This window comes from Sminthopsis crassicaudata, chromosome 1, assembly GCF_048593235.1.
Source record: "Sminthopsis crassicaudata isolate SCR6 chromosome 1, ASM4859323v1, whole genome shotgun sequence".
Taxonomy (NCBI): domain Eukaryota; kingdom Metazoa; phylum Chordata; class Mammalia; order Dasyuromorphia; family Dasyuridae; genus Sminthopsis; species Sminthopsis crassicaudata.
In genome coordinates this window covers 322,182,259-322,197,095 of record NC_133617.1, presented here as the reverse complement: position 1 = coordinate 322,197,095, position 14,837 = coordinate 322,182,259, and the positions used below count along the sequence as shown (strand labels likewise).

At 32.7% G+C, this 14,837-nt stretch overlaps 1 protein-coding gene across 10 annotated transcripts in view; it reads right to left on the bottom strand.

The window, feature by feature from the left end:
• Nucleotides 1-2,393: 2,393 nt before the first annotated feature.
• Nucleotides 2,394-14,837, bottom strand: part of CDH18 (cadherin 18) — an 860,832-nt gene continuing 848,388 nt past the window's right edge. For all 10 annotated transcript variants that reach the window (XM_074279089.1, XM_074279095.1, XM_074279088.1 and 7 more), the window contains one exon: nucleotides 2,394-5,406. In XM_074279089.1, the coding sequence (XP_074135190.1) occupies nucleotides 4,916-5,406 (491 nt within the window). In that variant the 3' untranslated portion in view covers nucleotides 2,394-4,915. The remainder of the gene's footprint in view (nucleotides 5,407-14,837) is intronic.

The window sequence follows — 14,837 nt, the reverse complement described above, 5'->3', positions numbered from 1 at the left end:
GGTAGATGGGGAAAATGACTATAAGTAGACTAAGTAGACACCAAAGTCAGAAGGAGCATCAAGTTTCAGAGTAAAAATAATAAGTATGGATTTAGATTTATGAAATTTGATCATCCCATGGAATAGCCATGAGCAAATATCCTATGATATCTGGAGATTTAGTTTTTTAGATCAGAAGAAAGGTCAAGGCTAAAGACTATTTGGAGGTCAGCTTTATAGAGGTGTTGAAGAATCTTATTAAAGTAAGTAGGACAAAGAGGTAAAAGGTCCAAGGATAGAATGTCAGAAAATGCTAAATAAAAGCAAAGTTAGGAATAACCTTCCTCTTGTGAACTCAATTTTTACTATGCTCATCACTAGTAAAAGAGGTACTATCTTTTCATGTTGTGTGCTAACTTGATGATGTGAAATAAATTGGTTATATTTATGTAGTTTAATTTTTCACTTTTATCTTAAACCATTAAAATACTAATTAAACATTTTTTTCACTTTTAATGACAGCCTCATTGTATAATAATGTACAATTTACTTTACAAAGGCCATATTACTAACCTGGAGGAACCTTAATTCAATTCTGGAAATGGCACCCTATTAGGTAATGATCTATCCTTTAAACATAGCAAGGTAAGTAGTGAAGCACAAGGCCTGAACTATTTTCTCTAGTATATTTTTAAAGAATCTGCCTGATTTAATTTAAATTGTTATAGGAAGAAAAAAAAAAAGCATTTTATATTAAACAAAATCCCATAAGCAGCACCTTGGGTAAGATTTTTTTTTCTGATTCAAAAGATTCTACCTTCAATAGTACTTCACATATGTAATAGTTTTATTACATAGTCAGATTATATTTTATGTTTAGTATAAAAGTAAATCAATGACAAAGAAATATTTCATTTAGACTCACAAAGTCAAACTGAAGCAGAGGGACATTGGTTAGATGGAGTCTCATAAGTGTCAATCTATGCCTAAAACATAGTATTTCTGTTCATGGATCATATGAAAACATGCTTTATTAATCTTTTACTGGCTTTTTTCCATGAGCAACTAAGAAAAATTTATATCAGTTAATTATCATCTTGTGGACTTATGTCAGAATTCTCTGAAGAATAAGGAATATTAGAATTTTCCTAATGGATAAGAAAAAATAAGAAATGTCTGGTTATTAAGAAATTTTTAAGAAATGTCTTGGGTAAAGGGGTTCATTGATAACAACTGTATTAGTTTTAATATTTCCATTAATGTAATTAACAGATTATAATAATTCATGACAATGGAAAGTTCATTTACTCTCTAATGTCAGTGGCTCAGAAAACATTAGTTATTATAAAAAAAAAATTTAAAACAAAATGGAAGTAGAAGATCATACCAGAAACATTTGTTTTGGCCTATAAAACCATGACAGTGTTCTAATTATTTGTCAGAAAGAATGAAATATATTATTGTTTGTAGGCAAAGCATTTATGTTACTTCCTGACTCAAAAGTCACAATATTTGAACATGTGACTTGTGAAAAACAAAACAAAATAAAACTCTGAATGATCTCTATTTCCACATTGTTTTGAAAACAAATTTGGCACTCTGGTATCTGGACATATGTGAAGGATTATAACATGAATACATAGAGTCATTCCCAAAGGGGAAGTCTTCTTGTCAAGGTGTGTGTAAAAAGCAACATTAGCATAATCAGAGCATGTGCACCATTAGACTACTCCCCAAAGTAATTGTATCTCTTGTTTGAGTGAGTTTTACACAGTAAAACACAATGATAAAGCAACTTCTGGAAACCTAAGACAGTGCAAAAAGCTAAATTACATTTTATTCCTCAGTCTTGAAACATAAATCAAGAAATATTCAATTGTATACCTTGTTCCAAACTTCAAATTTTAATATATAATAGCATAGGGCAGTTAAAAAAATGCTAAGTCCAAGAGTTTGCACAAGGGTAGAATCAGAAAGCTGATCAATATTTATTGTTTTATTGGGATACTTGATTGTAGTCCATAAAAATAGCCAAGGGGAAAAATATTTCCTTTATAGCTTATGCTTATTTGGTGGATTTACAAAGGTTTCTCCCACTATTTTGAAATGCTTACCTCTCCCCATTGCCAAAGAATATATACAGACAGACCATGCCAACTAGGCTTTGAAACAATCTGGAGAAAGCACAAGGAGTTCAAAAGAAAAGCCATTTTAGGTAGCAGAAAGCTTATATGTCATGATCTAATTATATTTTTAGTTAACAGCAACTCCCCACTCCTGATTGTTCCATGATGTTGTCCCATGGATAATATATATTTTATGTTAAAAATATAAAGTCATATATACATATATATATATATATATATATATATATATATATATATATATATATATATATATATGCATGAGTATGTGTGAGTATGTGGAAGCATCATGGACCAATCAGAAGTAGACAACTGCTCTGACCAAATATAAACATAATAATACCTCATATTTTAATAGTGCTTTACAATTCCAAGCACTTTTATATATTATTTCATCCTCACAACAACCCTGTGAGGTAGGCAGAATAGGTATTATTATCCCCATTTTGCAGATGAGGAAACTGAGGCTCAAAGCATTCAAGTGACTTGCCCAAGGCCACATGACTTATTAATAAAAAAGCACTGAGCCCAGATCTTTAACTCCAAGACCAAGGCCCTTTCCATCATAATATAGATTTGCTTATAGATTGGGGTGGGTTGTTGGGATAGTGGGAGAGGGGGGTTGGGAGTGTGTGTGTAAATGTGTGTAGATTTTGCCAGGGAGATTTTGTAGAACTTGAATAATTAATCAAAATATTGAGTTAGCACAATATTTCAATAGCTTTAATGAGGAGCTTCTAATATGTAACAGCCATAAGAAAACATATTCATTATCTCATTTTATTCTAGGGGTTATATATTGTTGCTATGTATTTTGTATCTTTGTTATACTTATGGTTTTTCATATCTAAATGTTTAATGGGAAGCAAGAGAATGTAGGATAGGGCATAATCTGATCAGATAAATATGGGATAGACTTGATAGAATATAATAAAGAAATCTAATTTTATACTCTTGCAATATTAAAAATTAGAATCTTCTGGATCTGAAAAAGATCTTAGAAGTCATCAAGTCTCAAACTCAACCTATACTTTTGTTGTTTTTAATCTTGTAATATTTACATCACTATTACTGAAATCTCTTCCTCTTCCCCACACCAAAAATAAAATAAAATAAAATAAAAAAATAAATAAAGCCAATTCTACATTTGTCTTAAAAAATGTATGTGTAATATAAATTATGAGATAGATCAAGAGGGGGTGAGAAGCTTTGGTATTATTGATCATTAACCCTTTTGAATAGACCCCCACCCTATATAGTTAGAAGGAAATTTAGAGTTATTTAGTTATTTAGTATCCTTCAGGTCCCTTACAACTTCAGGAAGCTCTGACAACTAATTACTAAATATTATGATGATCAAATTGTCACTTATCTCATTAAATATCTTTATGAGTTTTATATAGAGTGATTTAATCACTTATATGAATTTGAATGGTGTTTGCTTAATCCACAAAGATAAAACTCTTAGGTTTATTTCCTCTTCCTAGTTTTACTAAATTCATGATATTTCATGAAAAGGAAAAGAAAAAATAAAACAGGTAGGGAAAGACAGGAAAGGAACTGGAATATAAGAGAAGGCACCACAGGGATGAGGAGAGTATAAAACCAACAAAGATATGATAACTACCAGTTAAGAGTTGGATCTAACTAAAATTAATTTTGCAGTTTGAAAATTTTTTTCCTCATTATTATAGAAATTAGTGTTTTCTTTAAAAAAAAAATGCTAACTGATTAAGGAAGATGAGACCCAAAACCAATATTCTCTATACTGATTTTCCTCATGAGTAAAATTATTAATCTGAAATAGAAACTTTTTATGAGGTTTGATTTTCGGTGTAGTGTGCAGCATAGAATTGGTTACTAGTCATTAAATCCAGGAAAAGTTACTGAAACACTTGCAGAAGTTAATATTTCTTCTTATTGTGGTTTTTCCTTAATTCTGCCCATACCTCCTCAGTTTCACTGAGTATACAATGAGTTTAAATCATTTATTCTATCTGGGGGGAGGGGGAGGAGGAGGAGAAAGAAATTCCAGTTGGGGGGAAAAAAAGTAAAAAGAAAGAAGACAAAAGGCAACAGAGACAACAGTCTCCACCCTGTGCAACAATGCACATGTGGTGCTCAGAAGTTGCATACATAATAGTACAGGCAGCAAATCCCCATACTCCATCATTTTCTTATAGAAGAATTGGGGAGGGCAAAAAGGAGCTTGGCATACATCTTTACATAAGGGATGCCTGGTGTTTCAGAAAGATTTCATTCTATTTAATTGAAAGCCTAAGTGGGACGAGAATAAAGAAGTCTGCCATTTCAGCAGGGTGCCAGCTAGAGTTTCAATTGGACTTCCCAAGAGAATTGGAAATACAAAGCTCACCTCCATGTGGTGGAACACTCCATGATACCATCTCTACAAATATTACACATTAGATACTGGGAGCATTTGTATTCATCTGCCTTCAAATAAGATTTAGGAGGGGGGAAAAAAACACACACATTGCAATAAAATGTCATCGTTTGGCTTATTTAGGGTATTGTTAACGAAATGGTACCACAGACTTTATTGAGCATTTAAAAAATATACACAAGGAATAATAGTTTTTTTCCTCTGTATTTTCAAAATTTGATTTACTTCCAATCAAAGAACCCAGTTGCACACATGAAAAGAGCACTTGTTTCTACAGTGACTGTGCGCAGGTTTGCTCAGTTCCCAGCACTATTGCCATCAATTAACATTGCCATTACTTGCGCTTATATATCCAGTTGCCAGGAATCAATTCCAAGTGTGCTTATCCCTAACTTGTTCTTTCCGATTCTAATTCTCCATACAGTTCAGCTAACTTTTTAAATTCTGGCCCCCAGTCACCAAGATAATTATAATCTTGGTCTGAGTGTGTAGTTGCTGAATCCAGGGAACTGATGGACCCAGCTTCAGATCTATGGCCCTCATATGCATATGTCTGTAGAGAGTCATAGGGAGGGACACTCGGGTCAAGGTCGGCCTCTGCCAGTCTTTGTTTAATAAATTCCTGAACATCTATACTCTCGAGAGTGGACGAAGGCTGGTGTCTGGGTGTAAGCATCACTTCGGGTCGAACATCTCTTCTGTATTTCAGCTCCTCAGCAGCTGATGGGTTTCTCAGGGCTGTGATGTCGAAGGCTTCTGTGTCTTCCTCTCCACCCCCTTCATCATCATAAGTGACAACATTTTCCCTCACGTCCTCCTCCGAAATGATCAGGGGCTCTTTCTTGCTGCGTCTGAGAGTTATGAAGAGAACCACAATTGCTGGGGAGAAATTGAAAGAAAATTTCAGAATAAGGAAATGTAAATAGCCAAAGTTTAAACATATGGTCTAGGAACAAGAGTTTTTAGTTTTTAGTTAGTTTTTGTTTGTTTAGTTAGGTTTTTGGGGTTCATTATTTTTTTTTTAATTTTTTTTTATTATATATATATATATATATATTTTATAATATTATCCCTTGTATTCATTTTTCCAATTTACCCCCCCTCCCTCTATTCCCTCCCCCCGACGACAGGCAATACCATACATTTTACATGTGTTACAATATAGTCTAGGTACAATACATGTGTGCGAATATCATTTTCTTGTTGCACAATAAACATTAGAATCCGAAGGTACATGCAACCTGGGCAGACAGATATTAGTGCTAACAATTTTCATTCCCCTCCCAGTGTTTCTTCTCTGGGTGCAGCTACCTCTGTCCATCATTGATCAACTGGAAGTGAGTTGGATCTTCTTTATGTTGAAGATTTCCACTTCCATCAGAATACATCCTCATACAGTATTGTTGTTGAAGTGTACAGTGATCTTCTGGTTCTGCTCATTTCACTCAGCATCAGTTGATTTAAGTCTCTCCAGGCCTCTCTATATTCCTCCTGCTGGTCATTTCTTACCGAGCAATAATATTCCATAACCTTCATATACCACAATTTACCCAACCATTCTCCAACTGATGGACATCCATTCATCCTCCAGTTTCTGGCTACAACAAAAAGAGCTGCCACAAACATTTTGGCACATATATGTCTCTTTCCGCTCTTTAGTATTTCTTTGGGATATAATCCCAGTAGTAGCGCTGCTGGGTCAAAGGGTATGCACAGTTTGATAACTTTTTGGGCATAATTCCAGATTGCTCTCCAGAATGGCTGGATTCTTTCACAACTCCACCAGCAATGTATTAGTGTCCCAGTTTCCCCACATCCCCTCCAACATTTGTCATTATTTGTTCCTGTCATCTTAGCCAATCTGACAGGTGTGTAGTGGTATCTCAGAGTGGTCTTAATTTGCATTTCTCTGATCAGTAGTGATTTGGAACACTCTTTCATGTGAGTGGATATAGTTTCAATTTCTTCCTCTGAGAATTGTCTGTTCATATCCTTTGACCATTTATCAATTGGAGAATGGTTCGGTTTCTTATAAATTATGGTCAGTTCTCTATATATTTTGGAAATGAGACCTTTGTCAGAACCTTTGTTTTTAAAAATATTTTCCCAATTTGTTACTTCCCTTCTAATCTTGTTTGCATTAGTATTATTTGTACAGAAACTTTTTAGTTTGATGTAATCAAAATCTTCTATTTTGTGATCAATAATGATCTCTAGTTCTCCTCTGGTCATAAATTCCTTCCTCCTCCACAAGTCTGAGAGGTAGATTATCCTCTGTTCCTCTAATCTATTTATTATCTCCCTCTTTATGCCTAAATCATGGACCCATTTTGATCTTATCTTGGTATATGGTGTTAAGTGTGGATCCATATCTAATTTCTGCCATACTAATTTCCAGTTTTCCCAACAGTTTTTTCCGAATAATGAATTTTTATCCCTAATGTTAGTATCTTTGGGTTTGTCAAAGATTAGATTGCTATAGATGTACCCTTTTTTGTCCTTTGTATCTAATCTGTTCCACTGATCTACCGGTCTATTTCGTAGCCAATACCAAATGGTTTTGGTGACTGCTGCTATATAATATAGCTTTAGATCAGGTACACTTAGACCACCTTCCTCTGAGTTTTTTTTCATTAGTTCCCTTGCAATTCTTGACCTTTTATTCTTCCATATGAATTTTGTTGTTATTTTTTCTAGGTCATTAAAATAGTTTCTTGGGAGTCTGATTGGTATAGCACTAAATAAATAGATTAGTTTGGGGAGTATTGTCATCTTTATTATATTCGCTCGGCCTATCCAAGAGCACTGAATGTCTTTCCAATTATTTAAATCTGATTTTATTTTTGTGGCAAGTGTTTTGTAATTTTTCTCATATAATTCCTGACTTTTCTTTGGTAGATGGATTCCCAAATATTTTATACTCTCAACATTTGTTTGGAATGGAATTTCTCTTTGTATCTCTTGCTGTTGCATTTTGTTAGTGATATATAAAAATGCCGAGGATTTATGTGGATTTATTTTGTATCCTGCCACTTTGCTGAAATTTTGAATTATTTCTAGTAGCTTTTTAGCAGAGTCTTTGGGGTTCTCTAAGTATACCATCATGTCATCTGCAAAAAGTGATAGTTTGATTTCCTCATTTCCTACTCTAATTCCTTGAATCTCTTTTTCGGCTCTTATTGCCGAGGCTAGCGTTTCTAGTACTATATTGAATAGTAATGGTGATAGTGGGCAACCTTGTTTCACTCCTGATCTTACTGGGAAAGGTTGCAGTTTATTTCTATTGCATATTATGCTTACTGACGGTCTTAAATATATACTCCTGATTATTCTAAGGAATAATCCATTTATTCCTATACTCTCAAGAGTTTTTAGTAGGAATGGATGTTGGATTTTGTCAAATGCTTTTTCTGCATCTATTGAGATGATCATATGGTTCTTATTAATTTGATTATTAATATGGTCAATTATATTAATAGTTTTCCTAATATTAAACCAGCCCTGCATTCCTGGAATAAATCCTACTTGATCATAGTGTATTATCTTGGAGATGATTTTCTGAAGTCTTTTTGCTAATATCTTATTTAAGATTTTAGCATCAATATTCATTAAGGAGATTGGTCTATAATTTTCTTTCTCAGTTTTCGATCTACCAGGTTTAGGTATCAGTACCATGTCTGTGTCATAAAAGGAGTTTGGTAGGACTCCTTCATCCCCCTATTTTTTCAAATAATTTATATAACATTGGGGCTAATTGTTCTTTAAATGTTTGGTAGAATTCACATGTGAATCCATCTGGCCCTGGGGATTTTTTCCTGGGGAGTTGATTAATAGCTTGTTCTATTTCTTTTTCTGAAATGGGACTATTTAAGCAATTTATCTCCTCCTCTGTTAATCTAGGGAGCCTATATTTTTGGAGAAAGTCATCCATTTCACTTAAGTTATCAAATTTATTGGCATAAAGTTGGGCAAAGTAACTCCTTATTATTTCTCTAATTTCCTCTTCATTGGTGGAAAGATCCCCCCTTTTCATTTGTAAGACTATCAATTTGATTTTCCTCTTTCTTTTTTTTGATCAAATTTACCAAAGGTTTATCTATTTTATTGGCTTTTTCATAAAACCAACTCTTGGTTTTATTTATTAATTCAATAGTTTTTTTACTTTCAATTTTATTGATTTCTCCTTTTAATTTTTGTATTTCGAGTTTAATTTTTGGTTGGGGGGGTTCATTATTTTTTAATAGACCTTACTTAAATGGACATCTCAAATGAGGAAAAAAAAAAGAGGAAAAAAAAAACCCTTTTTTTTTTTTTTTCTTGTTTCTCTGGTTAAAATAGTTCTCTCTTCATGTCTGTGTCTGTGTCTGTGTCTGTGTCTGTGTCTGTGTCTGGGTGTGTGTGTGTGTTTGTCTCTGTTTCTCCATCTCTTTTAACTTTTCTCATTAAGCCTGGTAACATCTAGGTAGCAAGTGGAGAGAAGTCTGGACTTGAAATCAAAGAGATGGAGTTAAATTCTGAACTGCTTTATTAACCCAGGCAAACAAGTGGAAGTTTTGAGGAAGGTTGCTCTCTCAAGTGTTAGATGTTTTGGTAGCTAAGAGTGCATGGGGACACAGCTCTGGATCTTGTGTTAGGAAGACCTAACATTCCTAGGAAGACCTAATTCCTCTTCAGATATTTACTAGCTGTGGGCCTGGACAAGTCACTTAACCTCTATTTTCCTGTTTTAACTATAAAATGGGAATAGTAATATATCTAACTCTAATGATTATTATGAAGATCAAATGACAGTATTAGTAAAATGCTTTACAATGTGCTTGACAGTAGGTGCACTAGAAATGCTTATTACCCTTTTTATGTTTCCCCTTATCTATGCTTCTCAAAAGCATCAGAAGAGAAAACTTAATGTAGAGAAAAGAACTTTGGGATCTACTTCTGTACTTATGATATGACTAAAATATTCTCCTGAAAATAGTATTTCTGTAACAAAGTGTCATCTGCAATAGACAATAATTGTATACATAATGATATAATTTAGGAGATGGGTCAGGTAGCAGAAAGCCCTGACATTTACATTTTAGTTAAAAAGCAATATAATTCAAAAGCTCAAATAGCATCCTGCAGCCAACTCATTTCATTCTTTCTGCAGATTTAGATTTATCACCTACTATATTTCTCAGGTCACAGTTATGATTAAATGAGGAGGCTGTTCTAGATTGCAACACCTATTTCTGCTGACTATTTAATTTATTGTAGTACAACATTTTTCCTTCGTTCAATAAATCAGACACTTCCTACAGAGAAGAGATGGTTGGTGGTTAATGTCAAGGAGAGTTATGGGAGTACACAGAGAAGTAAATGGGGTCAGTGGAATTTTAAAGGGTATGGAGCTAATTTAATGTCAATCATGAAGGTTTGCTGGTACTAGACTTGATATCCACAGTATGTAACATTACAAATAATGTTAGCGATCATCTAGTCATAGAATTTAGATGGGGCTTTTCATATATTTTGCAAGTGAGAAGAAAAACAATGAAAATTAAGATTTGATGCACAAAAACATTATATGAACATGCCAATAGCTATAAATGAATACTTTCATAAAATAAAGGGTCAATTTATATTAAGAGCATATTTAGTACTTATATATGGAATGAGAAACATTTTTATTATGCTATAATATCCAACTGTAATGATTTAGAATTCTATTAAAGATAGATGAAATTTAGAGATATTCCTAGTGAACACAGGTATAAAACAAGGTAGTCCACTATCATTTTTTTTTCTATTTCACATTGTTTTAAAAATATTAATAGTCCAAAAAAAATTATGACATACCAAGGGAATAAGTATCAACTGTACTGAGATTTAAAATATCTCCTTTTGCGCATATATATATATATACACACACATATGTAAATATATATATAAAAATACACACCCACATATATATGAAACTTAATTAAAAAATAGATGGCTTTATAAAGGTATCAATATGAGAGACATAAGCAAAAAAAAGTCATCTACATTTAGATAATTTAGATGATCATCTACAATCTACAATCAATAATCAATAAAATATTATTTTTAACAAAAAAGTACTAGGTATTTTGACTTTAACTTATCAAGAAACAAATATAAAAACAAAAGTGAAATGATTTTGAGTAATTGTTGTAGACGGCTTAGTTGAGTAAATATAAAAAATGGCAATCTTTTCAGATTTTTTGTATAATTTTAACACATTTAGCTATTATTCATAATTATGTAACTGATTAAGATACTAGAATAGTGAAATATATGTATATATAATTTTGGTTAATATGTATATTTTATATTTGCATATATAAACAAATTAACAAAAAACAGAGTTAGGAAAAAATGAAATAGAAATTACTCAACAAGAAGCTAAAATGACTAAGACAATATCCAATATTGTTTAAAATATGAAACTAGATAAATAGTAAAGAATAAAGAATTTATTTTAGATGTAAAGTTATTACTAGATAAAACCACAATTATAGAACAAATTTTAAAATATGAAATTATCTAATAAATATTTTCCAAAAAATTAGACAATAAAATAGTACAAATGAGTTGAGGCCTGAATCAGCTACAATACTTCAATACTTCTTTAGATCCATAGTCTCATCTGCTTAGGTATTGTCCCCCAAATTGCATGTTAGAACTCACTCATACCTTCTCATCCTGGATTAGTCTGTCCATGTTCTTTCAATCATTCCTCAATCAAGTATCTATAAAATTTATTCGAAGATTTCCTTCTAGATCTTTTCAGATTCTTTGTCAATCAGTTAAGTTATTGTTTTATCCATGTGTGATAACTTGCTCTTTTTGCATAATAAGGCTTTTCTGATTATCCATGTCCTAGATAATATATTTTACATAACTTTTTTCACAGAAGCTTTAGTTGGTAGTAATCTGTAGTCTACCCAGATCACAAATGTATCTTGCATTGTCCTTTGACTTGCCCACACTTTTTGTTTCTTTAAGAGACTGAAAATAAAAGGTGTGTATTTATGTAATGCATATAATAAATAGTGCTGTCATATTTCCTGGACAGCTTTCTTTAAATTGTGAAAGATGGACCAATTTTAAAAGACTTGGTCATTTTCCATTGATATCAAGGACATTTCAAATATCTATATATATATCTTCATAATTTTTTTTTCAGAGATGAAAAACAGCATATGGGATAGGAATTATTGATGTCCAATGATCTTTGTTTTTGTTTCATTTTGTTGTATCTGTGTGTGTGTGTGTGTGTGTGTGTTTGTGTGTGTGTGTGTGTGTTTGGTAATCAGAGAATCATAACATCATAGATTTACTATAGAACTGGAAAGGAACTTAGAAGAGATGAGTTTTACTCTTGATTTTTAAAGGGCAGATAGATGGTGCAGTGGGTCTGGTCCTGGAGACAAGAAATCCTAAGTTCAAATTCAGTCTCATATACTTACTGGTTCTATGGCTGTGGGCATGTCACTTAATCCTATTTACCTCAGTACATAATCTATAAAGTGAGTTGGAGAAGGAAATGGCAAACCACTCCAGTATGTTTGCCAACAAAATACCAAATAGAGTACCACAAAGAGACTGAAATGACTCATCAACATCTTACAAACAAGGAAACAGTATCAGAAATATGGCCAAAGAAGAATTAGAGAACATTATTAAATACAAAATGGATAATTTTGATTATATTAAATTAAAAATGTTTTTGTACAAATAAAACCAATGCAGCCAAGATTAGAAGTGAAACAGAAAACTAGGGAAAAAAATCTTTACATCAATGATTCTGATAAAGGCTTTTCTAAAATATATAGAGAATTGACTCAAATTTATATGGATACAAGTTATTCTCCAATTAAAAAGGGTCAAAGGATATGAACAGTTTTCATATGAAAAATTAAAGCCATTTCTAGTCATATGAAAAAATACTATAAATCACTATTGATCAGAGAAATTCAAATTAAAACAACTCTGAGGTACTATTACACACCTCTCAGATTGGCTAAGATAACAGAAAAAATAATGATGAATCTTGGAGGGGATGTGAGAAAACCAGGACACTAGTACATTGTTAGTGGAGTTGTGAACTGAGCAAACCAGTCTGGAGAACAATTTGGAACTCTGCCCAAAGAGCTACCAAACTGTACATACCCTTTGATCCAGCAGTGCCTCTACTGTACCTGTATCCCAAAGAGATCATAAAAAAGGGAAATGGACCCACAAGTGCAAAATGTTTGTGGCAGCTCTTTTCATAGTGGCAAGGAACTGGAAACTGAGGGGATGCCATCAGTTGGAGAATAGCTGAATAATTATGGCCTATGAATATTGTGAAATATTGTTCTATAAGAAACAATCAGCAGGATGATTTCAGAAAGGCTGCAGAAACTTACATTAATTAGCTGATGCTAAGTAAAATAAGTAGATCCAAGACAATACTGCGTAAGGTAACAATATTATGTGATAATCAACTGTGACAAACTTGGCTCTTTTCAATAGTGAGGTGATTCAGGTCAACTGGGATGGAAAGAGCCATCTAAATTGAGAAAGAAAACTGTGGGGAATTGAATGTGGATCACAACATAGTATTTCACCTATTTTTATTGTTGTTTCATTGTTTTTTGTTTTTCATTTTTTCCTTTTTAATCTGATTTTTCTTGTGCAGTGCAATAATTGTAGAAATATATATATATAAAAGAATTGGATTACTTGCTGTCTGGGGAAGGGGATGGGAGGAAGGGAGAAAAATTATGGAATACAAGGTTATGCAAAGGTGAATGTTGAAAATTATTTTTGCATATATTTTGAAAATAAAAAAGCTATTTAAAATATATTGTTTTAATTTTTTATTGTGATGCTTGTTTCTGACTCCTTTCCCAAAGAAAGCATTTAAGATGGTTAACTGCAATTCATATTGATCAACATCTATTTCTATTTTGCTCAATTTTTTTTCTTATCTTTCATTAGGAGCATTGAAATGTGTTATGGGCCAGAACTTTGAACTTGAAACAAAGGATTCTTAAAGGTACTAAGTCAGCAGAATTGATAGAGACAATAATTATCTAATTTAGCATGGTTCAGTATGATTGATTTAATCCTACAAGGAGATGTTATGGGACAGAACTTGAAACAAGATACTAAGTGGAATTGAGGAGACAATGGTTAAATCTAGTTTAGCACTGATTTACTCCTACAACAAATAAAGGTTTCCTAGTGATATAATGATTGGTGTATACTCAGTGTGGGACATATAAGGAGGAGCTCTCAGGGCCAGAGAAGACAAATGCACTAGAAGCTTTCAGAGTCTGAGACAGATTCATTCCATTGTCCACCTTTGTGGGGGCTGGAGGCTGAAGAACAAGCCCTTGGTCTTAGATTAATTCATCCAATCTCACACCACGTTGGTGGCAGGCTCTCCTCTTTCACTTCTCCACTGAAACCAAGATTCCAGAAGGCCTTTAAGAAAACTAGCCAAGTCCCAAGTGAAGGAGATAAGACTTTGAAGGAGACAAAGGATTTAGACTTTAACCCCTGGCTCCTATGTGGTAATTACTGAACTGAAACGAAGGCTGCCTCCAGAGACCACAAGAAAACCTCGACAGAGAACATTACATTTTAGAGAGAATATTACAATGTGACCCACTTTGAGAGTTTGATGAAACTGACTTGATAACTTCGTTGTCTCTCCAAAAAAACACATATGTGTTTGAGAGGTGAATAAAATTAGGTTGTCATCTGCATCCCAGAGGAGAGTACTTATGGAATCTAATTATCAAAGTAGAGAGCAAGGAAATATTAATTAAACCCTTTCTCCCTAAAAAAAAAAAAAAAAAAAAAAAAAAAAAAAAGGTAAAATTCTTGAAGACAAATAGAATGTTTGATTACACAAAATTATTTTTCACAAAAATTACACATCCAGATAAAAGAAACCTAATAATAATGATAATGATGACAGCATTAACTGACTTACATATGTTTTATTTCTACAAGTAATTTTATATACACTATCTTGAACAGTATAAAAATTCTTTGAGATAATAACTACAGGTTTATTTTTCTCTGTTTTGCAGATCAGATTCAAAGATGTTAAGAGCAAGCATTCATGATTACTGTGAATATCAGAAGTTGAATTTGAATCCAGGTTTCTCTAATTTTCTTCATTAAATTTCTTCACAAACATTTATTAAATATACAAGGCACTATGCAGTACAGGAGGAATACAAAGAATGAAATAAAGTAGTCCCTGATTTTCAGTATTTATCAGGATTATGCAAATGGACACAGATAAG